This window comes from Mytilus trossulus, chromosome 7, assembly GCF_036588685.1.
Source record: "Mytilus trossulus isolate FHL-02 chromosome 7, PNRI_Mtr1.1.1.hap1, whole genome shotgun sequence".
Classification (NCBI taxonomy): domain Eukaryota; kingdom Metazoa; phylum Mollusca; class Bivalvia; order Mytilida; family Mytilidae; genus Mytilus; species Mytilus trossulus.
This window is the reverse complement of record NC_086379.1, coordinates 76,378,788-76,406,098: the sequence shown is the minus strand read 5'-3', so window position 1 is coordinate 76,406,098 and position 27,311 is coordinate 76,378,788. Positions and strand designations below refer to the sequence as shown.

The 27,311-nt window shown below is 32.4% G+C and overlaps 3 protein-coding genes across 6 annotated transcripts in view; 2 read left to right on the top strand and 1 right to left on the bottom strand.

Annotated features, from left to right (window-relative positions):
• Window positions 1-6,325, top strand: part of LOC134726680 (GATOR1 complex protein NPRL3-like) — a 45,929-nt gene extending 39,604 nt beyond the window's left edge. Inside the window, exons 25-29 of the mRNA XM_063591094.1 lie at window positions 1,041-1,173; window positions 1,772-1,913; window positions 2,698-2,893; window positions 3,922-4,545; window positions 5,217-6,325. Coding sequence (XP_063447164.1) covers window positions 1,041-1,173; window positions 1,772-1,913; window positions 2,698-2,893; window positions 3,922-4,078 — 628 coding nt within the window. The 3' untranslated portion in view covers window positions 4,079-4,545; window positions 5,217-6,325. The remainder of the gene's footprint in view (window positions 1-1,040; window positions 1,174-1,771; window positions 1,914-2,697; window positions 2,894-3,921; window positions 4,546-5,216) is intronic.
• Window positions 6,326-10,844: 4,519 nt separating this feature from the next.
• Window positions 10,845-15,383, bottom strand: LOC134725848 (uncharacterized). 4 transcript variants are annotated; one of them, XM_063590075.1, is made up of 3 exons: window positions 15,306-15,383; window positions 12,659-13,144; window positions 10,845-11,971 (listed from the first exon to the last, which is right to left on the bottom strand). In XM_063590075.1, exons 2-3 carry the CDS (start codon window positions 13,125-13,127, stop codon window positions 11,610-11,612), a joined length of 831 nt encoding a protein of 276 aa, XP_063446145.1. In that variant the 5' UTR covers window positions 13,128-13,144; window positions 15,306-15,383; the 3' UTR covers window positions 10,845-11,609. The 4 variants fall into 4 exon arrangements, with proteins under 4 accessions (XP_063446145.1, XP_063446144.1, XP_063446143.1 ...); XM_063590074.1 differs by having other exon boundaries at window positions 15,235-15,347; XM_063590073.1 differs by lacking the exon at window positions 15,306-15,383 and adding an exon at window positions 15,033-15,122.
• Window positions 15,384-18,541: 3,158 nt separating this feature from the next.
• Window positions 18,542-21,660, top strand: LOC134725847 (uncharacterized). Its single transcript, XM_063590072.1, has 2 exons — window positions 18,542-18,735; window positions 20,578-21,660. The coding sequence occupies exon 2, from the start codon at window positions 20,578-20,580 to the stop codon at window positions 21,487-21,489; it is 912 nt and encodes a 303-aa protein (XP_063446142.1). The 5' UTR covers window positions 18,542-18,735; the 3' UTR covers window positions 21,490-21,660.
• The last annotated feature ends 5,651 nt before the right edge of the window (window positions 21,661-27,311 follow it).

Here is a 27,311-nt window from a genome sequence, read left to right as displayed (position 1 = left end):
TGTTAGGTCGGAGTGAATCTGATCTTGATGCATCAGTCTACAGAATGTCATATGGACCCAAAATACTGAATTTCACGATTTTTGCTGATTTTTGACTTCGAATGGACCCAAAACCGGAAGTAGTTGTTTCCTATGCGTATTTCAATAATAATTATGATCAGCAGTTATATGGCTGTGGGTTTGCACTATCTTTGCCAGTTTTATGCCTCTGAACTTCTTGTGTAAGATACAGATGTGAAGCCTACCCCTCCAGAAAACCGATTTTTAGCCAATTTCAATTTTCCAAGTCCGTATTTGTGCTCAAAATGCTACTTATACATGAGAAACGTGAATATGGATAGCCTGAGGTTGACGGAACATGCATAACTTTTAAAATAAGTATCATAAAGTGGACTTCTAAAAGTATGGAACGCCATTGGAGCCAAATAACGGTTATTAGGGTCCGCCCGTCAAAAGACGGGTACCGCATGGTAAGGGTTAAGATAATCGTAAGAGTGGTCGTAAGTATTTATTGGACACTTAAGTGTGGGTAGAGGCACTCTTAAGTTTACGACCAAAGTTGGTCGTAAGTTTTGACGTAAGTTCTTTTGTGAAATTGGTTTTTGACTTAAGACTTGACTTAAGTATAATCTTAGAATTACGATGTTTTGTGAAATTGGCCCCTGATCTGTGTGTCTGTTCATTTTTCCGTTGGTCCATCTGTCCCATTTCAGGTAAAAGTTTTTAGTCAAGGTAGTTTATGATGAAGTTGAAGTCCAAACAACTTGAAACTTAGTACACATGTTCCCTATCATATGATCTTTCTAATTTTAATGCCAAATAAGAGATTTTTTCCAATTTCACGGTCTATTGGACATAGAAAATGATAGCGCAAGTGGGTCATCCGTGTACTATTGACACATTCTTGTTTTTAATAATATGCACAAAATGTATATTAATATTATGTTTTTGTGAGGATAAAACTAAACTCTTAATAAGAAAATATTTGATTTTATAAATAGTAATGGGTTAAATAGTAAATTATATATTTTATTTAACAGGAATTCTAAGATTGCAGAAGAATTTGTACAGCTCTTTCCTGGAAGATCTTTAGCAGTCGAGCTGTCAGAATTTTCTTATCCTACAAAGTTATGGGATACACAGGACATGCTGAATAAACAACAAAAGCAACAGGTAAAGAATGGACTGCTCTTTATAAAAGCCTAACATTTTTTTTTAGAATAAAAAATGATGAACTGTAGAAATATTAAAACATAAGTTAAAATAGATGATGCCGGTTATATATTGGTATTGTTATGAATTAAAGATTTGTTAATAATTAAGATCAAAAGAATAAAGAGAGAAAAAGAAGTCAAGTGGTCAATCAAAGACTAAAAGACTGCTTAAAAAGCTTGCTATCTGTATATATATCTCCTGACTTCTCAATATTTGTTCAGCGCAAGGTTGTTTCGAGTTTCCATCCATACTTTAATCCTTTTTTTTTCTCCAAAACTGAGGTGCCTTTCCATGATTTTATGCTTGAAAACCATTCATTAAATAAAACATTGTGCAGCCAATAGTGATAATCTGGTAAAACAAACTTCTGTCATGAAAATATAAATTTTTTAAGTGAAACAGAGTTGAATAGACATTATTCAATTGAAATTTGAAATTGACAACATTTAAAGGAAGTTTAGATGAAGGAAACCGATTTTCAAAGAATCTACTATATGGGATCTTGCATCTTTCCGAAGTACTCATTCTTGTAGCTGATCTTTAAATTATATTTCAGGAAGAGAAAGTTAGTATGGTTGTATGGTTATTACAGCATGGGTTGATACACCAACTACATACCTATGTGTTTCTAATGCCACCACTTAAATCCAGGCTTTGTGTGGAGGACAGAACATCTAGTTTCTCTGATGTAACTTCAGGTAGGTCATCAAGATGATAACGTTTTTATGATAATAATTTATGATCATGTGTACTATGTTAGAACAGAGATAGTGAAAGATACCATAGGGAGCAAGGACATTTAAATTAATAAGTTAAAAACAAAGCAATAGCAAAAGGACAAATAAAATACCAAAGGACAAAAAGCAGTTTACAAAGCACAGCTTAAAATGGGGTTAATGGCATTTGTGTTGCTAAGTGACAGTCAAAGGAGACTTTAGGTTTGCACTCCGTCTGTCTGTCCATATGCAGTCCGCCATATTAAATTTCCAGACTTTTTTTCTTCATACTGAAAGATATTGAATTGATATTTGGTTTATTGTTTTATATCACAAGTTACAGATCAAGTTGATTTTTGTTAAAAGTCTGATGATTTTGTGCAAAGTTATGGTCTTTGGACATAAAAAATTCATACTTCAAGATATTCACTTAATATTTGTTATATAGTTTACACCATGAAAAGTTATTATAAATCTAGTTTAAATTTTGTCCCATTACAATAATTTAGATAATGAAAACGAACCTCACCAAAATTATAGCCAAGTAAACAAGAAAACTTCAGACATTTCTGCATCTTATGGTATCTATTTTATAAAAATCGCTCATAGATTTAATTGGTAATAATTTTTGGAAAAATATTCATTTTAGTTGAAATGATAGGACATTTTTTGAGTGAGAACTCACTTTTGTACTATGACTGTATATATTTTATGTTATATTGTCTTATTAGTTTTATATGGTTTTATATTTTTGAATTGTTTTCAGTAAACAGTGATGAAAGTCAGATCCACTACCAGTCTCCGTCTTCAGAACTGGCAAGTGATGGGTCTTTTATATCTGAAGAGATAAAAGGTTTTATGCCCATGGAAGACACCATGTCTAAATTGACCAGAGAGGAGCAAGACTACATGCTCAACTTATCAGCTGCAAAAAATACAGATGATTTAAGATTATTTCTAAGGTAATTGATTAGTCAATAAGGGCAATAGCAATTATATTTATTTCTTGCCTTTAAGTTCGTACCTTACATTACAGGGAGATAACTCTGTAAAATCAGCTACCGGTAAACATTTTAATAACGTTGTATTTTTAAGAAAATATTACGCTTCTCAATGATCAAAATAAGTGTTTGTCAAACTGCTATCTATTCAACCATTTATTTTTATGCCCCACCTACGATAGTAGAGGGGCATTATGTTTTCTGGTCTGTGCGTCCGTTCGTCCGTCCGTCTGTTCGTCCGTCTGTCCCGCTTCAGGTTAAATTTTTGGTCAAGGTATTTTTTGATGAAGTTGAAGTCCAATCGACTTCAAACTTTGTACACATGTTCCCTATGATATGATCTTTTAAATTTTAATGCCAAATTAGAGTTTTTACCCCAATTTCACGGTCCATTGAACATAGAAAATGATAGTGTGAGTTGGGCATTTGTGTACTGGGGACACATTCTTGTTATGCCCCACCTACGATAGTAGAGGGGCATTATGTTTTCTGGTCTATGCGTCTGTTCGTCCGTCTGTCCCGCTTCAGGTTAAAGTTTTTGGTCAAGGTAGTTTTTGATGAAGTTGAAGTCCAATCGACTTCAAACTTTGTACACATGTTCCCTATGATATGATCTTTTAATTTAATGCCAAATTAGAGTTTTTACCCCAATTTCGTGGTCCATTGAACATAGGAAATGATAGTGTGAGTGGGGCATTCGTGTACTGGGGACACATTCTTGTTCAAAATAAGTTGGTCACAATAACAGTCTTATTTTATTCCAACCACGGTTTTATTAAAATTTTATTTTGATTAACTAAAACTAATGTTATCACTAATTTAATAATAAAGCTACAATAAATGTGATCTTATAATAATACATACCAATGTAAGCTACAAATTTGAAGGTAAATTTTTAAATGAACTGTGATATGAACCTCTGCTTTTAGTGGGGATCGTCAAGCATCACATATGAATGATTCAAAATTTATTTCAATTGTTTTTTTCAGGCTCTGTCCTTATTTTAATGGTCTGCACCATTTTGAAGAGATTATGTTTTATGAAGACCTTACACGATCTCAGCTTCTGACTTTACTAGACAAGTTTCAGGATGTTCTAATCACATGTCAGTATCCTGACCAAGCTACAATATTTAATTCATCCTGAGTGTAAATCTTTAAATAGACAAGAATCTCAAAGAAACTAAAGGATTGTGCAATACTTGTAATTTACTGCTTATGTAATCATTTATGAAATTATCATTATCAATTAGAAGTTGATACCGATTTAATCAGTGAAATTATTGGATAATTTTTAGTATGTTTTACATACAACATGTATATGAAGATATTAAACAACTGGTTTGATTTGAAAATGCCCCTTAAAACAGAACTGGGTACCAGGAATTAAAATGCGTAACCTGCTGAAGCAAATTATTTCATCAGTGATTTTTATCTAATCTTTCATGAAACAAGTGAATTGAAATTGATAACCATATATATGATTAGAGAAGCTTTTTATCCCGAAGTGCAATTAATTCAGATGAATTGAAAACCAGCAAGACTACAAGACATCATGAGGTGATTTGATTTACTGGAAATTATCAACTATACAATTAGGATCAAAAAGAGAAGGTATGATAAGATACATTAATAGATAGACAAGTTATATATTTCAAGCCTTTGAAAATAATGTTACAAGAAATGAATAGAACACTCATGTGCAGAAAGGTAACTTTGATGGAAGACTGTTGACTTATTCAACCTAAAATGAATATAACTTTCATAGCTGTTTGGCTTAATCAGATATGAGCTAAAGCCTTACCAAACAAAAGGCTCACAGGAGACTAAATTGCTCACCTAGTAAAAATATGCAAATTTGATATTTTTACGTTCATTGCAATCCATCATGTTTGCATTACAATTGTAAATCTTATTTAGTGGAATTTGTGTGATATCTTGTATTGATGCCCATTTTTGTACTTTAAAAAAATGTATGACTATCTTTTAAATTTTTGAAACAATTGCCTAAATTATAGAAATAAATAAAAACAATGGTCTACATTTGAAGGCAATAATTCCCATGGTTTTGTTGAATTCTTGCAGATCTTATTTTGCTGATTTTTTTTTCATCTTTATACTCTTTGACAAAAATACAAAATAAAAGGGTCTGACAATTTAGTTCTATTGTTTCTGGTACACAATCAAATGGAAAAGCAGTAATCTGTTAAGTATTTAATTGCCTGCCATTAATAAAACTATTACATGATAATGGTACCACATATCCATATTTTTTCTATTTTAAGAAGCAGTCCATCTATGTATGGCAGAAGACAAACAAGAAGAACCATTCATATAATCATGTGACAATAAAGACATTACCAATTCAAGAAGATATGTCCAACTAGTGTTTTCAACGATAACACAGTTTTGATAATTAGTTTATGTCTGAAGTTGACTTTATCATAGTTCAAAATGTCTGCTATTCATATTGTCTGTAGGTATTAATGTTTTGTAAGCTTATACATTTATAATCAATAAGGATACCTCAGAAGTAAATAATAATTAATCTTCATGTTTATGACAAAACAAGACATTATAGACTACTACAATTTGTTTTTGTTAGATATGATATTTTGAAATGAACTGTTACATGAATATATTTCAAAATGAACTAGTCCAACAACCATAACTCTGTACAAAATCATAAGACCTGAACAAATTCAAACTTGATCTGTAACTTGTCAATCTATATACCAATTATTTATTAAATAAATATCTTCAAGCTGTTTGATGAATTCTTACAGATTTTAGCAGTATTCTCTCCAGATATCTCACTCATCCTGGTAAGCAAGGAAATTTAAAAAAACAACATTTTTTTCTCTAAAACTTATAGCATCACATTAACAACACAATCTATAAGAAAAAAATAAGATAGTGTTACATTAAAAAATATAGCATCACATAACAATGATACTAAAAGGCCCTGGGAAGAACACTGATTGTAGATTATGTTCCTAATAAAAGGCATGATAGAGGTGTTGTATCTTTATGTAGTTGCTATCTGTGTATTTAAAAGTATAAGTTCATAGAGTTGTTGCATGGGATACATGTAAACCATAATATCCATAAATTAGTTGTGAAACAAGTATTCAATTAAAGAATGACATTTTTCTTTTTATCATTTTTCATTGGTTGAACATCATGTTATGAGAGAATACAGGCAGTTCTTATAGTATACATTGTTATAAACATACATGTAATTTTATGAAAAATATTTATAACAAAAATTACCGTAATAATTGTCCTAATAATACGTGAATCCATGAAATTGCATTGTACCACCGTGTATCATCAGTACAGCAAATATATGTACTAACAAAGCTGACGTGATCAATTTTTACCTTCCAGGGTAGCGATAATCTTTGTTTTGTTCACATACTATCAATGTGAAACCTCGATCTAAACATACTTGTTGTTAGGTAGCACTCCACAGTTAGGTGTGTAGTTTCGCATTTTGGCCCCTGTGGATTTTTTAAATATGAGAGCTAGTGTGCAATAAAATTCATTTTTGGATAGCTGAGTATTAAAATAGCCTTTGTATTGGGTTTATATGAACATCAAGGTTATGTAATGTATGTAATATAGGCTGTTTTCTGTATGACAGTCCGTATTTGCATGTCCATACCATACATTGGTCCGGCAATTATTGTAATGTTTTTTTCCAACTTTTTATCGCACGAACTTTGTGATTGGATTTTACGAAAAAATGAGGCGAAAGACACCCATTTTTTATTTGATCATTAGGAAGTTTTAAGAAAACAGTTTCTAAAAAGGTATCACTCAAAGGCATTGAAATTCTAGTTTGATCCAAATTTTGGGGGGATATATGACATGTTCACCCCCCTTTTTGCAATATTTTATGGTAAATAAATGCTGAATGTTGCCATGGATACACATAAAAGGAATTAATTTTCACCCTTTTAACTTTGGAAAATTGAATCTATGGAAGATACTGATTACATACATATGCACATGTACAACACAAACAGTTGGGTTAATGTATTAGAAATCCAGAAATAGGAGATGATAAAACATTTTGGGGCTCATTTTTAATTTTATTTTCTAACTGTGGAGTGCTACCTTAAGTAATGATTTGGTGGTAGGTTGATGATAAGAGATGTCTCATTATTTCCTTAAAACAAGAACGATTACTAAAAACATGTGCAAATACTTGTCAAAGAATTTGCCACTCGTCTTATGTGATATAATTCTATATTCATTGCAACTCTTTTTCTGATAGAAGGCCACTGTGCCTGTGTAATAAGTAAAGTTGTATCGATTATTGGCATTGAAATCTTTCATGCACATGTTTTTTTCGATATATTATTTTGAAAAGAAGTGTTGTGTACAGTGTTAAGCTGACCACATAAATCCTTCTGTACAGTGCATAGTTAAGTTAGTGAACACCCTACACAAAAACAAAATTTTCATACTCGTTTATTACCCAAAAAGTTTCAAGGAATGAGTAATCACAGGTAGCTTAATGATTGGTAACTATTACTTTTGCACTGTATCAGCTTTCTTTCAGGTAAAACATGTAAATGTCTCGACAATTGTATTGAAATTGAAAGTTGGTGTTAACATTTACAACTATTTGCGCATTTACAAGTTAAGTTGATCATGCCCCCTTGGTTAGTATTTATAGCCGCTGTACGATGATACACTGTGTTTACATTTACAATAAAACATTAATATATCATTATACACACGTAACTTGGCAGCAATCAATCATCATAAAATTTTCAAAGAATTTCTTTGTAGTTATACCCCTAATAGATTTTTTTCTGATTTTTTGGACAATGTTTAATAAATACTGGTAATGATATTAATTCAAAGAACAAAAGACACTTGATATTGAACTAGAAAAATCATATTTGATGAAAGAGAAAACATTATTTACTGCAAATTGTTTACTTATGTAAGGATTTTTTGTTGTTTTATTCAGTCCATTAAACCATATAATTAAAATTCATCATTTTAGTATTCAAACAATGAAATTACCCACAATTCTTTAGTGTCTGAAACTTGGTATCTAGACATCAAAATACCTTCACAGCCTCTATCCATTTAGTAAGCTTTTATATTTACAACATAAAGTTAATTCAACATTGTATAGAGTGAATTGTGCTAGTAAGAAAAGGAATGTTATTTGTTTTCTTGATACAAACAGCAAAATATATTGTAACTTAAAAAATATTTTGTAACTTAAAAAATATATTGTTACTTTACAACACTTTTATATCATTGTAAAACTTTTATTAAACTATTAAGGTGGTAAATATCACTACAGGGAGATAACTCTGCTTAACATTTTAATCACATTCTACTGTTTATAAGAAAATTTTAAGCTTTTCAATTATCAAAATTAGTCTTTGTCAAACTGCTATAAATCCAATGAAATTTTGAGATTTTTTTTTTTTTTAGCTTTGTCAAAGAATCAATATAAATATTTTGTCAAACTTTTTGAAAACAGATTGAGCCAAATTAATTTCACTCAGGGTGTACCACCTTAAGCTGGTAATATGTAATGAGATTTACTGTCCATCACAGAAGTTTATAATGGCAAAGTCCTACACTTTGCTTAGAAATGAACATAAAGCTATGTTGATTAAATACATATCATTTCATTATGGTTGTCAAGATGTAAAGTTATAGCGACAAAATTTTTTTTGCAAATTTTTTTTAATAGAACAAAAGATAGTTTTGTGAGTGAAATAAAAGTGTTTTTTTCAATGAGTCCCCATGTTGACAATTTTATAGGTATATACACAATCCAGACACTTTTGAAATTGTCTACAAATAACTTTTTAACGATATGTATATTCCGTATATTTGTAGATATAGATTGTCTGCACATTGCCATAGCATTGAAACTGGTTGATTTTATAACATTGAAAAAGAAAACTTTGTATATTTTGATACATATTTGATTGAAGATGAATACCATTATATTTCAGTTTGCAGCAAATATTATATAAAACCATCCAAATTGGTTAAAAACCATACATTTATACAATTGTTGTCTGTTCATAACATTAAAGAGCTTGACCTTTATTTAGCTAATAAAATTCTTTATTCATAATATAATGCTCTTATTATTTCATTATTTACTTTTTTATACGACCGCAAATTTTGAAAAAATTTTCGTCGTATATTGCTATCACGTTGGCGTCGTCGTCGTCCGAATACTTTTAGTTTTCGCACTCTAACTTTAGTAAAAGTGAATAGAAATCTATGAAATTTTAACACAAGGTTTATGACTATAAAAGGAAGGCTGGTATTGATTTTGGGAGTTTTGGTCCCAACATTTTAGGAATTAGGGGCCAAAAAGGGCCCAAATAAGCATTTTCTTGGTTTTCGCACTATAACTTTAGTTTAAGTTAAAAGAAATCTATGAAATTTTGACACAAGGTTTATGACCACAAAAGAAAGGTTGGGATTGATTTTGGGAGTTTTGGTTTCAACAGTGTAGGAATTAGGGGCCAAAAAAGGGCCAAAATAAGCATTATTCTTGGTTTTCGCACAATAACTTTAGTTAAAGTAAATAGAAATCAATGAAATTTAAACACAATGTTTATGACCACAAAAGGAAGGTTGGTATTGATTTTGGGAGTTTTTGGTCCAAACAGTTAAGGAAAAAGGGGCCCAAAGGGTCCAAAATTAAACTTTGTTTGATTTCATCAAAATTGAATAATTGGGGTTCTTTAATATGCCGAATCTAACTGTGTATGTAGATTCTTAATTTTTGGTCCCGTTTTCAAATTGGTCTACATTAAGGTCCAAAGGGTCCAAAATTAAACTTAGTTTGATTTTAACAAAAATTGAAACCTTGGGGTTCTTTGATATGCTGAATCTAAAAATGTACTTAGATTTTTGATTATTGGCCCAGTTTTCAAGTTGGCCCAAATCGAGGTCCAAAATTAAACATTGTTTGATTTCATCAAAAATTGAATAATTGGGGTTCTTTGATATGCCAAATCTAACTGTGTATGTAGATTCTTAATTTTTGGTCCAGTTTTAAAATTGGTCTAAATTAAAGTGCAAAGGGTCCAAAATTAAACTAATTCTTGGGCCTCTTTGATATGCTGAATCTAAACATGTACTTAGATTTTTGATTATGGGCCCAGTTTTCAAGTTGGTCCAAGTCAGGATCTAGAATTATTATATTAAGTATTGTGCAATAGCAAGTCTTTTCAATTGCACAGTATTGTGCAATGGCAAGAAATATCTAATTTCACAATATTGTGAAATTGCAAAATTTTTTTTAATTAAGAGTTATCTTTCTTTGTCCAGTATAGTAAGCAAGAAATATCTGCAAGAATTTTTTTTAATTGGAGTTATCTTTCTTTGTCCAGAATCAACTTAAATCTTTGTTATATACAATATACAATGTATATTCACTTTTTACTACCAACTGATAAATTTAAATAATCTTTACCATTCAGTGATAACAAGCAGTTTTTTTACATCTTAATATTTTATGATGTATTTAAATGAGTAGTTATTGTTGCAAACTCCATTAGAATATTTTAATTGAAATTAGTTTTGGAATAAGGGAAAGGGGGATGTGATTAAAAAATTGGGTTCAATTTTTCTCATTTGAAATTTCATAAATAAAAAGAAAATTTCTTCAAACATTTTTTTGAGAGGATTAATATTCAACAGCATAGTGAATTGCTCTAAGAGAAAACAAAAATTTTAGTTCATTTGAATACATTCATTCTGTGTCAGAAACCTATGCTGTGTCAACTATTTAATCACAATCCAAATTTAGAGCGGAATCCAGCTTGAATGTTGTGTCCATACTTGCCCCAACCGTTCAGGGTTCAACCTCTGCGGTCGTATAAAGCTACGCCCTGCGGAGCATCTGGTTTTGTCATTCTCTGCTGATGATTCAATTATTGAAACAAATTAAAAGTCCTTATGAATATTATTTATCTCCCAAAGAAGAGACATTGTTTGGCAACCAGCTCTATTAACAAAGTAAAATATATAATAATAATAATAATCTTTATTTACCAAAATCATAACAACTATAGGCATACAACATATAAATCATAGATAACAGACAACACATTACTGACTTATAGTTATCTCCCTTAAAAAAAAACCCAGGGCAATCCCTTTTAGTTGAACTAAAATTCATGCATTGAATATCTACATAAAAAATGCTACAGCTGGCTAATTTCAGTAAAAAGCTGAAAATGAAATGTGTTATGCTATTTTCAGAAGAAGAAAAAAACATAAATTGTGTTATGATTATATACTGTTGTTCATTCACAGCATCCTGCATTTTTTTTTTTTTATTATTATTATTAATTTTTTTTTTTTAAATCTTAGGGGGAGAGGGTTTTTTGCTGATTAATATATTGAGTTCAATACAAACTAAAATGTTTCTTATGTTTTTTCTCCATGTACATTACATACAGTTTGTTCTAGGCATTGAACAAGATTCTGTCTCCCTGTATTGCTGACGATTCTGCTGTTTAAAATCTATGAAGTACAGCCACTGATATTAGAGCAAAGGATGACAAGATATCTTATAAATATATACAGTTATGTTAAATAGTTTAAGTGAAATTCTAAACAATACAACAATAGTTCTGATTTGCTTGTAATTTCACATAATATGTATGTTACATTGCTTTTTCAGCCTCTTTATCTAATTTACTAACACATTTATTACCCTGTATGTAATATCTCAATGGTTTATCAACCCATTCTTCTGCATAATTAATATTTATTCGTTTACAATGAATAATTCTGTCAGGTTTTATTTCATCACCATCTTCTAACCATATCTTTGTTGATTTTGTCATGTCTTCTTTGTTTATTTGGTCCTTAGTGACATCCAGAGATAGACACAGTTTGGATGGACCATTACAAAGTTCATGTGACTTGAAAGTTTTTCCAGGAGTTCTTTTTTGTCGTAGTTTATTCATACTTAGAATGTTTTCTTCAGGTTCCAAAGCTCTCAGAAGGACAGCTGCACCATCCCCTTTAAAAATTAAACAAATTATTGTGAACTTTCAGATATAAGAAAACTTGTGTTCATTCAAATGTGTATAAGGATGGATTTTTTGTTTGTATCTGCTTACCAACTGATAGATTTAATGCAAATCTGTTTGCTGCTATTATTCAATTTTACTGTTTTTAGGAAACACAAGTTATATTGGCTCTCAGAGTGCAACTTGAAGGTACACATCAATAAAACAATTGCTACTTTCAGGGGCAGATCCAGCCATTTTAAAAAGGGGGGGTCCCAACCCAGAGTAAAGTGGGGGTTCCAACTATATGCTCCCATTCAAATGCATTGATCGTCCCCAAAAAAGGGTGGTTCCAACCCCTGGAACCCCACCCCTGTATCCGCCACTGACTATAAATTACAAATGCAGTTAACTGCCTATATGGAAAATTGGAGATGAACTTTTATGTGTTTATTTCATAATGGTTATACTTTAAAGCTATGTGTCGGTACAAGTTCATTATTTTGTTTTTAACATTCAAAGTCACTTCATTAGTACACACAACAAATATTTCAATTATATAAGTCCTGAACAAATTTACAGCCACTTTACATTTTGTTGATTAAAATTGAAAAAAAAAACCTGAAAAATTCTCTGAATAACTATGACATTTTAGTATTTAAGGTCAAAATAATTATAAGCTTTAGCAAAATACAAACCTTCACTTGATATGTTCATACAACAGTAGCTATGAATGTGGTAAACGTAAGCTGTTCCAGGCTCCATAAACATTGCTTCATTTTTATTTGTCTTCCCTTTGTATGAATGAGCTGCTTTGTCTGGATGTCCAAGGTAGGCTTCTGTTTCAACAATGGTACCACATATTCTCTCTCCTTTATCAGATTGACGTACTAATTTCTTACCAAGTAAGGCCTTTACAAGGTCCTCACATGGCCTGTTATAGAAGGTATAGTCAAAAGCTTTCGTAGCACTAGTAGACTCCTTTATTTGTTTCACTTGACTTTTATTTGGGTCATTAGACAACTTGATGGATTGTTCTTCATTTCCTTTAGGTATTATTTTTTTAGTTTTAGAATCACTGTGGACATCACTTGAGTCAAGTTTTTTTCTGATTTTAGAGGCTATTGATGTAGAACTTTTTCTGGCGGACCTCTTTGTTGTAGACATAATGAACTGTCTATTGTCTGTAAATAAAAATATTATGAAAGTGGTTAATTTTTTTTGATAATGAAACTTTCACATGTTCTGAAACAAACAGCTATACTGATTACAAAATGCTGTGTAATAAGAACTGAGCAAGTTAACAAAATCTCCTTCTCCAATGCTTGTATCACGTACAGTGAGAGTTACAGAAGATAAAAATAGGGTTTCTAATTTGGTAGTGATTATGTCTTAAACTATTTGTGTAAAGCTTCATATTTCTTAGGGTAGAAATTACTGAATATTCAAAATAGCTGGTACACAGATGAGAAACTGGTCTCATCACGAAAAATACAACTGAAAATTTTACAGATAGACCATGAAAATAAGGTCAATAACATATGAATTCTGTAAAACAAGTTTAACTAAAAACACCCTCTTCACCAAGTATAGTTGACCTATTACAAAGAGTATGTAGTATCTGAGAAACTGAACAGTTGATTTTTACAGTGTTAAACCGGTCTTACCTGTGTGTCATGATTTATTGCATGGTTCAAAGTTTTTCAAATGCTGGCACTTGTTGAAGGTTCCAAAATGTTGACCTCAACTCCTAGCATTTCAAGGTAATTATTAGACCACATAAGAAATATACAAATAAGCACACATCTTAAGGTCAAATAACAAAATTTGTAAAAAAGAAACTAGGGGACGAACAATTTATTTCTCATTTCAGATTTTGGAAAAAAAAGAAAATGTCTTCAAATAGTATTTATATTTTGCAAAAAAAAGGGTGGGTGTAAAAAAAGATTTTTTTGGACTGGTGGTCAATTTGCAACAGCATAGTGTACAAAAGCAAAAAAATGAATATATATTGAAATCATATATCCAAGTCTAAGTTCTTTGACTGCAGTTATTCTGTGTCAGAAACCTATTTGATCCTATTTCTATATAGTGTGTGTCAAATATTAAATGACAATCCAAATTCAGACCTTTATCAAGTGCAAATATTGAGTTAAATTTTACCCCAACTGTTCATGGTGGGACCTCTGGGGTAGTATCCATCTGCACTCAGCGAAGCAATTTAGTAGGCAGATTGTCCTTATATGCAGCATTTAACGATGCAAATCATATTTAAATAACAATGTTTTGTGGAAAGACTAAACACCATGAGTGAAATATCATCTGGATACAATTTTATAGACAATGGTTATATGGCATACAGTATACATATAGTACAATAGTGAAACAATAAACTGACAATAACTGAATTAGAGTGAAAGTGGTATTCACTTATAAAGACTACAATATGTGTGTATAGGATATATGAAGGCCATTATCTTTTTATACACTAACAGTTCTCATTTTTTTTATAAACTGAAAGGGAAAATGTATGATATCCGGCCCCACTCGGTGAGGAAGTTACGAATCAGATCTACTCTTACATCATTATGTTGATTTTCTAGGCACTTTATATATATTAATGCTTTAGCCATGAAACCCCATAACAATGCAAACAGATCACTGAAATTGATACCTTTTTAAGGGTATATTACCCATTAGTGAGGATAGTACTCATTTATGAGGATCTGCCCCACTAATGGGAATATTTATGTTTATTGCTACGTTTAAACGAAATTCTTTGATCTTAATGGATCCTTAATACTGAATGATATTTTCCTTTTTCAGCACAAAAGAGTGATAAACTGATATGACATATTTATGCAAGAAACTAAAGGTGCAAGTGTCATGTCAATGAAAATAAAAACGTCGGCAAAAGTGAGAAAATAAATCTTGTTGAGATGACCAAAGATATTAATCTACAAGACCACAATTAATTTCCTCAAGATATCCCAAGAGTTATGTGGGGGATATCTTCTAGGGATTTGCTTGCTTTTAAAATTTCACTATTATGTGGCAGTATAAGTAACATACATGTTTTGAAATAACTGAAACATGTGGGAGAAAACTATTGTTGTCTTGAACTGTTGAAAGTGAAAGTAGCGATTTTATCGAAGTGAAAGTAAGGAAGAAATTTTATACTATTCATTGGTGATTTCCAGAAGTGTTTTTTTTTTTTGAAAATATAATCTATTCCTTGACCGTTGGCTTTTAATTTTCTAAATACATTATTAACCTTCAATAATCTGTTCTTGAACTTTAAAAATATGCTAAATAGACATTAGTTTACTTTATACTGTTTCTTACATATCGTTCCACAAGCAACCGTTGCTCTCTATTACATTTCACTGGTACCCTGTTAGAATAGTTTCGAGTCCAGACACGAATTTTAAATACGGAGACTGTTGAGGCCTATAATGGGGTTACGAATGACTTTCAAGCCAAGTAAGTTAACATTATGGTAACAATAAACGTGGACGATGTGTTAACTTTTTTTTACTATTGTTTTTTACGCTTTTCCATATATTCTGAGTTTCATTTAATGGATTATTCTGTATCTCAATGTATTGAAGTGATGTTTTTTTCTCCATTTTTTCATTATGACAATCATTTTCCCTGTATTCCTTGATCTTATTCCTACTAGTCTTTTCCATTCGATTTTTTTCCTATTTCGTGGCTTTTTTATGTACCAAGAACATATATATATAAATTAAAGACAAATCTCATGGAGTAGAAAATTTAGAACAAATTTAAGATCGTTATTTTCGCCTTATATGTTATGTTCTGTCTATACTATATATACAAATTTTCACCTACATTGTATTCAAGTTGAAAAAAATATCAGTAATATTATAACAGTCGCACCTGTGCCGGTTATTGTAGTTTCAGATGTACATAACTTTTTTGGACGTTTTTGTTCTACTTCAAGATAGCGATAGTATATTATTGGTTTCATAGAATTATTTCTGATGTATAACAAAGTAGAGGCTATTTATGAAAACTCGAACATGGAATAAACTTTAGAGATTTGTATACACCGTGTATCATCGGTACAGCGGATATACTAGGTACAAGACAAGTTAAGAGACCGTCCGGCCGACTTCAAAAAATCAAGTTAATGATAAACATGCATAACGAAAACAGTCACACACAAAAAAAACCACAGACATAATCACCACATGCATGCACTGCACGCGGGCATGAGCTGTTTAATATTTGGATTCCAGTCTTCTTTTATTTTGATAAGTGCAGTTTGGCAACCAAAACCTGACCTAAATGCCGAAAGACGTGGTTGCAAATGTTTATTTAAGAATTACATTACTGATTGATCATAGCTCTTTCATAAATTTTCAAAATACATGGTAACACATTTACAGGTCTATAGTTTTTGTCCAGCCTGCGACTTTTGTCACAGAAATTTAAGCTCTGCATAGTTATTTGTAGTGCTCCGGCAGCGGCGGCGGCGGCATTAGCTTACTTCTTTAAAAACATCTTTTATGTTTTAGAAGGTGGAAGACCTAGATGCTTCATATTGTTTATAGATGCCTCATCATAATGTTACGAGGTTTCCGTCAGTCACATGTCCTTGACCTCATTTTCATGGTTCAGTGACTATTTGAAAAAAAGTTAATATTTTTTGTAATGTTAAATTCTCTGTTATAGTAAGTAAAAGGATAACTATATTTGGTATGTGCGTACCTTGCAAGGCCCTCATTCCCGTCAGACAGTTTTCACTCATTTCATGGATCAGACTGAGAACAAGGTTAAGTTTTGGTGGTCAAGTCTATACCTCAGATACTATAAGCAATATGTCTAGTATATTAGGTGAATGGAAGGCCTGTAAGGTGAACATGTCCAACTGGCAGGTGTCATCTGATCTTTTTTTCATGGTTCAGTGGTTATAGTTAAGTTTTTGTGTTTGGGCTCTGTTTTCTTATACTGAGTAGCGGGGTTGCTTCCCCTCAGTACAGGTAGAACATATAAAGCCAGTCTTAATCAACTGAGCTAGGGAACCGATTCTTTGGCTCAGTGAGTTAAATCACTGACTGTCACACAGACGACCGGGGTTCGAATCCCGATGGTGACGATATGAATTTGCAGAGTAGATACGTGCTCTCCGGTTACATTTGGCGGCCAATTAAAAAATCCACGATGATTATCTGGAGTATTGCCAGGGTGTGTGGTGACGATATGAATTTGTAGAGTAGATACGTGCTTTCCGGTTACAACTGTATGCAATAGGTCTTCTATATTTGGTATATGATTTTGACCTTGCCGCCACATTTTCAAGTGACCAAAGCTTAGTTTTTTTAGTTTTTGGTTCTTTTTTTTCTAATTTATTTGCAATAGGTCAACTATATTTGTTGTACGGAAATATTTAATGATCTATATGTCAGTCGCACAGGTGTTATTTGACTTTGACCTCATTTTCACGGTTTATTGCTCAGTGTTAAGTTTTTTTGTTTTGGTCTGTTTTTCTTAAACTATAAGCAATAGGTCATTGAACGATTTTTGTTTTATGGAAAAATGGGGGAAATTGTCTGCCTGGCATTGTTCATATCCTACCTTGACCTCATTTTCATGGTTCATTGGTCAATGTTAGGTTTATGTGACAGTTATAATAAAGCTTTATATTTAGGACTATCAACATAATATCATTCATTAGTAAAAAGGCGAGACATTTCAGCGTGTGCACTCTTTTCTTTATCTATAGAGAGTTATTGGTGTTTTTTTTTTCGTAACGTAAGGGTACCCAAATTGCACCGAGTACCCAAATTGCACCTATTTAGAAAAGATAGCTATCGGAAATCTTACAAGATTTATAAGAGACTAAACAATTTGTATTTTACTGATTTGCTACTATGCACGTCTTTTAACATAGGTAAACATATTTAGATATACACAAAACGTTTACAGTATTTATCAACAGATGGACTGTTTACTGAAAAAGCAAAATGTACGAAAACGTCACCATGCGACGTCATCAAAACGTCATCTTTTTAAAATTAGCAAATACAATATATTATCAGAAGCCATTTCGTAAAATATGAAGAGTAAGCATGGACTAATATACAATTGTTCAAAATATTTGAAAAAATTAAACAAAAGCTTGGTTATTAGACTTTTGACGATGTAAATTTAAGCATCTATAGATGCAATTTGGGTACTCCTCGTTACAGAATTATGGGTAGTTTGGAGGTTGTTTCAAACCCAGTTTTGTATGACTCAATATAGATTAAAAATCAAATTGGCGTATCTATACAATAAAGAAGGATAGGGCTACAAATAAACACAGTATGAGCATTTTTTTCTTGATCATAAAAAAACGAACTGGTGGAAAAACTGTCAAAATAGGTGCAATTTGGGTACCGTTACGTTATATTCTTTTCAAGTTTTGCCACGGTAAATTGACACTCTAAGATCTTTTTTGCGTAAAGGGTGCTGGTGATAATATTAATCTTCTTCTTTTTTATTTTATGTTTACATTATTTAACGAGTATAACGATTTTGTTTCAATTGTTCTAGGACATTCGTGAAATATACTTTTTTGTGAAGAGGAAAATTGTTCACCCTAAGCAACCCCAAATATTTACTCTGATGTGCGCAACTACAAAATCCGGGACATTTATGACGTTCACACAATACGACCTCCTTTTCACGTCCAGCCGTGGTGTGTAGATACCGGCAACTTCAGCTTCAAGAGAAATCCACCTTCTCTTCACAAAAGACCACCATCGTAAGTGCTTATAGTAGAAGGCAATTGAAGAATACCTTCGTGACATCATTTTCTCTAATCAGTACTTTTTTTTAATTCATAACTAACAATATTTCGCTCAAGGTGAATATTTACCGGTACTCAAAAAGTTGACATTGAATGTGTTGAAAAATATCATTTGCAATTTTACCTAGGATTTATGGAATTTATCATGCGGAAATTCACATAGTGTGCACTCGTTTAATCAGAAAGGAACACACAACAAACTGCTAAGTTGTTCTTAGCTTATTGCAAGCTGATAGATGTAAAAAAAAATGCTATAAGTCTGACCTTGTCAGAAAATATGTTTTCGCATCATTTACTCGAACGAGCAATACCACATCCTTTGAAATGCCATATATTTTCAAGAAGTATCATTCAATCGTTATTTTGGTACTTTTTCTGTACTGTAATTTAAAAATCTTGTTCCAAGTAAGAGAGATATAATAAAAAGGTTTATGATCTCTTAAAAGTAAAAATCTTAAAATTCAACACACATTGATTTGTATAGCTCATTTACATGTATATGTTCTACCATTTCTGGACTGATATAAAAATCTGGTATTTGTTTGTTTTGTTTTGTGAACATTTGTTCATGGTCAAACCAAGGGTAATTAAATGAATGGTCACTGTTTTTTCACAACTGACCTTTAAACTGAAAAAACACACATTTATAATTGGCCTTATGTGATATATGGACACAGTTAAAGTGAATAGTATCTTATTTCATACAGGAAAAACATACAACCATCATTCCTAGGTCTGTAGCCAGGAATTCTGAAAAGGAAAAGGGGAAAAGGGGGGGGGGGGGTATTTGGAGTCCCAAACTAATCTTTTAACAGTCACAATTCAAACAGAGCGTTTGAAATGAACAGTGCTTATTTGTTTTCCATGGGGTGGTTCGTACGACCCCCTGGCTACGGGTATGATTCCTTATTTAATATTAAGCACCTAAACAATGAAAAGGGGTGGGGGGGGGGGGCTTTAGGTTTCAATCTGTCCATCAGATTTCCACACTTTTTTCATGTTTGAAGATAATGATTTGATATTCGGTATTTTGTTTTATCATGACAATTTACAGATCCTGTTCCTTTTGTTTTCCAGTCTGACAATTTTGGCCCTTGGACTAAGAAAATAAAATAAAATAATCAGTTTTCCTCTTATTTTGTTGTGCTTCAACATATTAGTTTCATCATGACAAGCTAATGAATCAAGTTCAAATTTTGATTTGGTCTGATAATATACATGTATATATAATAATAGAAAATCTAAAAGGATAAATATGAGGAATCAAAATCAGTACATTAAACGCACAAAAGGCAAGTCAACAGTGCTTTTTATATTGGTAATTTCTTCTTATGGTATCCAATTATCCATCAGATTTTTTATGATTACTACCTGCTAAATTCATTATACATGTACATGAATTTGAGCCATCAACATGCAACTCTTATAAAAAAAAAAAAATAACATCTAATTATTAATTTCCCCAATTCCCAACACTAAATATTATATACATTGTAGAACGCAACATCATATATTTCTATTTAATTTTCTACAAACACTTTTGTTTGTCAGATTTTTATTTATGATGTATAAGGTCCATGTATTTATTCTCCTACTGATGTTTAATTTTTAAATAATCTAATACATGTAGACTAGTAAAATTAAAAAATTAAGATCATTACAATTTTATGAATAATGCAAAGTTGATGATGATGCAGAAGACAGTGACTGGAGGAGAAAGGACTTTATAGAAAATTATATCAAATTCTTTTCATAAATTAAAGCAGTTTTTAAATTGTAATTCTTCTATATTTTCAGATGTCTAAACAATTAAGTTTTGCTGAGAACTTTGCCCTTAGTGGTGCTGCAGCCGTTATATCCAAAACAGCAGCTGCCCCAATAGAACGTATCAAGCTTCTTGTACAGAATCAAGATGAGATGCTTAGAACTGGAAGACTTGAACAGCCATACAAAGGTGTCATGGATTGTACAATGCGTACATACAGAACAGAAGGTGTTCTGCCATTTTGGAGAGGAAACATGGCTAATTGCATCAGATACTTTCCAACTCAGGCTTTAAACTTTGCATTCAAGGACAAGATTAAGGCACTATTCAAGTCAAGTAAGAATGATTCCAATGCAACCAAATTCTCAAAAAATATTGCATCTGGTGGAGCTGCTGGTGCCATGTCACTTGTCTTTGTCTATTCACTCGATTATTGTAGAACCAGATTAGCCAATGATGCCAAGTCTGGAAAGACCGGTGGTGAACGCCAGTTCAATGGTATGGTTGATGTGTACCGTAAAACCATTGCATCAGACGGTGTACAAGGTTTGTACAGAGGATTCGTCATTTCTTGTGTAGGAATCGTCGTCTACAGAGGATTCTACTTCGGTCTGTTCGACACCCTTAAACCAATGCTCTTGGGAGACAAGGCCAACTTGCTCCTGTCATTTGCATTGGGCTACGTTGTCACAATTAGTGCTGGACTTTTGTCATACCCAATTGACACAATCAGAAGAAGAATGATGATGACATCAGGTGAGGCCGTCAAATACAAGGGATCAATTGACTGCACAATGACCATTGTCAAGAACGAAGGATTCATGTCCTTGATGAAGGGAGCAGGAGCCAACGTACTCAGAGGAATGGCAGGCGCTGGTGTATTGGCTGGATTTGACAAGTTCCAAGAGTTGTACATCAATTGGCGTATTGCACAAAATAAATAAACCAGGTGGACCTTAGATTTTAATAAATGAATTTGTGTGATATATTGAATTAGTAAATTCATCCGTGAACTGGACCATCATCGTTACATAGCATCCAGATGTTGATCATTGTGTTTTATATTGAAAGTTGAAAAACTTGCAAAATACAAGAAACAAAATTTTGTAAAATTATTTCTTCATTTTTTTTGGCCTGAAACTGTTGTCACAAAGTAACAAGTGACCAATACATGAATTGATCTTTCTTTTGACATGTTTTGTTGAAACTTATAAATTCACTCCTGAAACAACTTGCCAAATTAACCAAACTTAAATTGAAAAAAAAAAAGAATTATTAGATACACACAAACTATAACAGCCCTTTTATTAGGACTTGGGCTGTAAAAAACTTGCCTATCATGAGTAATGGGGTAGCTATGATTGGAAAATGGAATTATTGTAAGATATACATGTTCAACTGACCGGTTTCATCTAATCTTCAGACTTCACCTCATTTCCATGGTGCATTTGTCAATGTTAGATATAAGTCAACAACTATGGGTCATGGTCTTCAACAATGAGTCAAACCCTTACAGCATAATCTGGTATTGTAAGGTTTATCTAACCGTGAACTAATTTTTGTTTAGCCTTGGGAGTCAAAAAGCAAGACCGGTATGCAGTTTCTGGTGGCGGTGTGCAGGGTCATTCAACAATGAATTAAATTGTAGATACATTTGTAGGTTTAGTTTCTGGTGAAGAACTAGTAGCTTGTCAATGATATTTGGTAAGTATTTGCAGATCCCATTTCCATGGAAATTATTTAGCCCTGTTCCCTCAGTCATGGTCTATTGACAACTTTTTCTTAGTTCAGTTGACATGAATCAGTTAGTGCGATTAGGTCAGTTTATTGGAAACTCCGTGGAAGGCCAATGATATTTGATATGCAGGTGTATAAGCATAGGCACATCTCATTTCCATGGAGATTATTTGGCTTCACCCCTTGGTCAGGGTCTATTGTTGTGGAAACTTTTGCTTAGCTGACCTGTATTAGTTTTGAGTAATTTAGGTCAGTTCAAGGAGGCTTCTGTCAATTGTTATGCAGTTGCATAAGCATTGGCACATCTCATTTCCATGGAGAATATTTGGTCCTGTCCCCTCAATCATGGTCTAATGACTGAAACTTTTGCTTCTTTTACATATATTAGTTTGTGATTAGGCAGGTTAAGATGAACTGCTAACGTGAGCCAATAATATTGGTTTTGAAATTTATTGGCATGTCTTGTTTCCATGAAGATATATAGCCCCACACACTCATCATGGTTCATCAACTGAAACTCTTGCATAGTTTACAAGTTCATGCTTTGTTTACATGTAAAGGGAACAAATCTATGGTATAATATTTGGTATGCATTTGTATTAGCATTAGCATCTCAATTCCATGGAGATTGTTCAGCCATGTACCTTCAAGTCAAGTTCATTGGCTTTGAATATTTGAATACCTTAAAAGTATGGCTATTTTAATTTTCAACATACATTATTACAAAAAGGCAAGACTATCTCGGTGTTAACATTTTTATGGATTAATGAATAATGTAAAAGTGTGTAATTTTTCAATATAATCACAATGGTCTTGACCATATTTGGTGTATGATTTGATAAAATCTATGATGATTAAAGCAGACAAAAAACTCAACTGTTGGACAAGATTTCATGAATCTGGTCAAGGATATATAAATATAAAGTGTGTAGCAAGTCACGTCTTGATTAGAATATCATTTTCATCGTGAAGTCTTTCTGGAATACTAGAAGGATCTATAAGCCAAAGGTCAACTATATTGTAATGAAATGACTGTAAGGTGTTCATGTAGGTCAATGATTTATAGTTTGATCTGGATCTCAGCGGTTTTTTAATCAAAGGAATAGGATTTTTTTCATACAATTTCAGTCAATTTGAAATAACTTGAAAGTTTGTGCTCTTTTCTCAAATTGTTGAAATGATACTAGATAGCATCAACAAACTTGTATTAGTACTATATTGACTTGATGAATTTTCTGACCATTTTTCTAAAAATATTCAAGAACAGTTTAAAAACTAAAATGACTAATGACTCAAAATGGTAAATTTTCTCAGAAATTACTGACGTTTCTTTTGATTTTTTAACAAAATTTGAATATCCGGTATGGTTAGCGTTAGGACTACTATACTTGGTGTATTGTGTGATTATAAGGTGATTGTGTCCGTCTCTCTTGGTTCAGGAGAACGTGTCTAACCTTCCTTTCATAGACCATTAATAATAATGAATGCAAGTTTAAGTGATACCTGTTGCATAACCTTTATATCACACAAACTTTTAACACCAACTCAATAATGAGTAAAACATGCGAGGCATTTCAGTGTATGCACTCTTATATATTACTTATTGCATAACTTAAGACGAACTTTTTTCAGTCATGATCAAAAATGCAGGCAAGATTTCTCAGTGTTAACTAGAAAACATTCCAATTACGATTAAGTAACTGATAAATTTTGTACTTGCATCAGTAACAAGATGAATGTCTATTAATGCCATATGTGGAGCAGGATCTGCTTACCTTTCCGGAGCACCTGAGATCACCCTGAGTTTTTATGTGATTTGTGTTGCTCAGTCTGTTTTGATTCTCATCATCAGTGCATGTAAGAATTTGATATTGAACTGAACCAATTGTTTTTGGTTATGTGTATTAAGAACCTTCATTTTGGATCATCCTACAGAAATCCATCTCCTCAATAAGGACAAGATTGAAGAATTAAATCAGACGATACTATAACATCGAGTAGCATAGAAACACCACACTGCCGTTATAAACAACAGAAAAAACTTAGTTAAAACTATTAAACGTACCAAGTGCAACATCTCTCGGGAAAAAAAAAACCAAAAAAATCCTGTATTTACATGGAAAACTGAAATATTATTCAGTACACATCCAACATCCATTGGATTACAATCCAGCAGCAGTTACAATGTAAACTGTTTGTATCAAGCTTTCTTATTTCAGAAGGTAAGCAACTTGAATGCTACATACCTTGTAATTGCCTTATGTTATGAAGTTTCCATCAGTTATGTCTATTGAAAGTATTCTCATTTTCATGGTTCAATGAATGCTTGGAAAACCCTTAGGTTAGGGGAGGGTTGGGATCCCGTTAACATGTTTAATCCCTCCACATTATATATGTATGTGCCTGTCCCAAGTCAGGAGCCTGTAATTCAGTGGTTGTCGTTTGTTTATGTGTTAAATATTTGTTTTTCGTTAATTTTTTTACATAAATAAGGCCGTTAGTTTTCTCGTTTGAATTGTTTTACATTGTCATATCGGGGCCTTTTATAGCTGACGTTGTGGTATGGACTTTGCTCATTGTTGATGGCTGTATGGTTATTTATAGTTGTTAATGTCTGCATGTATGGCGTCCATTATAACTGAACTAGTATATATTTGTTAAGGGGCCAGCTGAAGGACGCCTCCGGGTGCGGGAATTTCTCGCTACATTGAAGACCTGTTGGTGACCTTCTGCTGTTGTTTTTTATTAGGTCGGGTTGTTGTCTCTTTGACACATTCCCCATTTCCATTCTCAATTTTATGTGTCATTTTGGTCTTTTGTGGATAGATGTCTCATTGGCAATCATACCATATCTTCTTTTTTTTCTTTTTTTATATATTAACAGTTAGAGAAAAATGTCTGACCTCGTGCAATGCTAATTAGATAAAGGTATCGACAGATTGTACAGCCATGAAAGAGACTGACGTATATTAATAATGTTTACTTCAGTGATATTGATTTCATACTGATAACAACATCAATATAGTACCAAAAACAATAATTGTCAAACATCTAATTACAATGTTGAATTGGTAACCTATTAGAATAAGTTTTAAAGGATAGATAACGAAGGTTACACGGATCGTATGTAAATTTACGGGCTCGGTAAACAACATTTCCTTTAAAATTAGGATGTTCTATCCTGTTTCAACTGATAAGTTTTCTACAGGCTTAAACTTCCAAATCAAATATTTGTATCTATTGAAGAATTTAAAAAAGTTTGTAGTAAAGAAATACATGACTAAATAGTTCACCTGACCAGTAACGCACGGATTACGTTCAGTGAAATCCAAAACCGGCCACAACAGAAATGGGCATAGCGAAAGAGTTGTGATATATAAACACCGTAAGACGGTGCCAAAGGAACATCACCGTCTACAAAAGAACAATATTATAATGGGGAACAAAATTTCGTGCCTGTTGTCGAAGTGTAAACCAAGAGAAAAATATAATTGACCAAGTATAGATATGCCACATATATGCAAATCAACTTATATGATAAGATGGATACTGATTTTACCACGGGTTTGCCCTTCAAGCAGATATTTACTCCTCGCTATTGCTCGTGACTAAAAGGGCAAGCAAACCCGTGGTAAAATCAGAATACATGCAAGCCCCTATGAATTATTTCTTTAACAATACTAGTATATGATGTTTGCGGACATGACTCAAGTCACATGGACACCGGGAAACTAGACATATATATAGTTTGCTGGAAAGGTATTGTTATCATCGATACTTAAGAATACAGAAGGCTTAGGGTGATCTGAGCATTTAGCAAGATATTGGATATATCATTTATGATACTAGGGACTGAACATGACACGTACATGAGTAGCAATACCTATGCTGCACTGGAAACGGTATGATATAATATTGAAAATATGTCATATTCAACCTTTGACTCAAATACATTTCTTGTACTAGTACTGCCCATTTTACCACCGATATAATATATATTACAATGGGGTTAGGGTTGCATATATTAGAACGGTTTCTCTTTCAGTTAAAACAACTTGTACAATATGAAGAGCGGCCACTTTTTTTTGCCACTTTGGAAAAAAAACCAAGTGCACTAGAATGGTCTTGACATTATAAATCTATATGGTTTTGGAGAGGACACGCATGATTGCAACATTGTGGTCTTCCAACAGACTACTGGAATCCCATTGGGTATCAATTGCGCTCCTCTACTTGCAGATTTGTTTTTGTATTCCTATGAAGCAGAATTTATCCAAGGGCTTGTACAGAAAGGAGAAAAGAAATAAGTTCAGTCTTTTAATTTCACCTTTCGGTATATTGATGATGTACTGTCTCTTAATAATAATATATTCAGTGATCACTTACATTTAATATATCCAAGTGAACTTGAAATTAAAGATACTGCCGACACAGATAAATCTGCTTCATATTTAGACCTTTTTCTCGAAATGACTACTGATGGTAGGTTAAATACCAAAGTTTATGACAAACGCGTAATTGACTTTAATTTTCCTATAGTCAACTTTCCATTTCTGTGTAGCAACATCCTAGCAACACCAGCATATGCATTATATGTGTCTCAGTTGTTACTCTATAGAGCAAGCTCAAAGTATGTTGATTTTATTGAACGATGCATCAATCAAATTAAGGTCATCCCTTAAGAAATTTTACCGTGTCCTATCATGAGCTGATTGGCCATTATGACAAAAGTGTGTCAGAAATCATATCTTCCTCGGTCATAATAACCTTCCATCATTACCGAACTTAACAAAGAATAAACACGACGGGTGCCGTATACGATGCAGGAAATGCTTACCCTTCCAGATCACATGAGTTCACTCCCGGTTTTTTACTGGAGTTCCTGTTGTTTCGTATTTATTATTTTTATCTGTTGATGTAAATCTCTTTTATTTGGTTTTGTGAGTCTTTGTTTACACCTTGGTTTTGACTGTTATTGTCTTTAATGTCATGTAATCTTTTTTTAATTTTCCAATCTCATCAAAAATGG

What these genes read in the sequence shown, in the direction of transcription:
- LOC134725847 (XM_063590072.1), top strand. Translation starts at nt 20,578, where the DNA reads ATGTCTAAACAATTAAGTTTTGCTGAGAACTTTGCCCTTAGTGGTGCT.
- LOC134725848 (XM_063590075.1), bottom strand. Translation starts at nt 13,127, where the DNA reads ATGTCTACAACAAAGAGGTCCGCCAGAAAAAGTTCTACATCAATAGCC. An exon ending in TATGAACATATCAAGTGAAG is followed by an intron (nt 11,972 to 12,658) that starts GTTTGTATTTTG and finishes TAATTTTTAAAG; the next exon opens with GGGATGGTGCAGCTGTCCTT.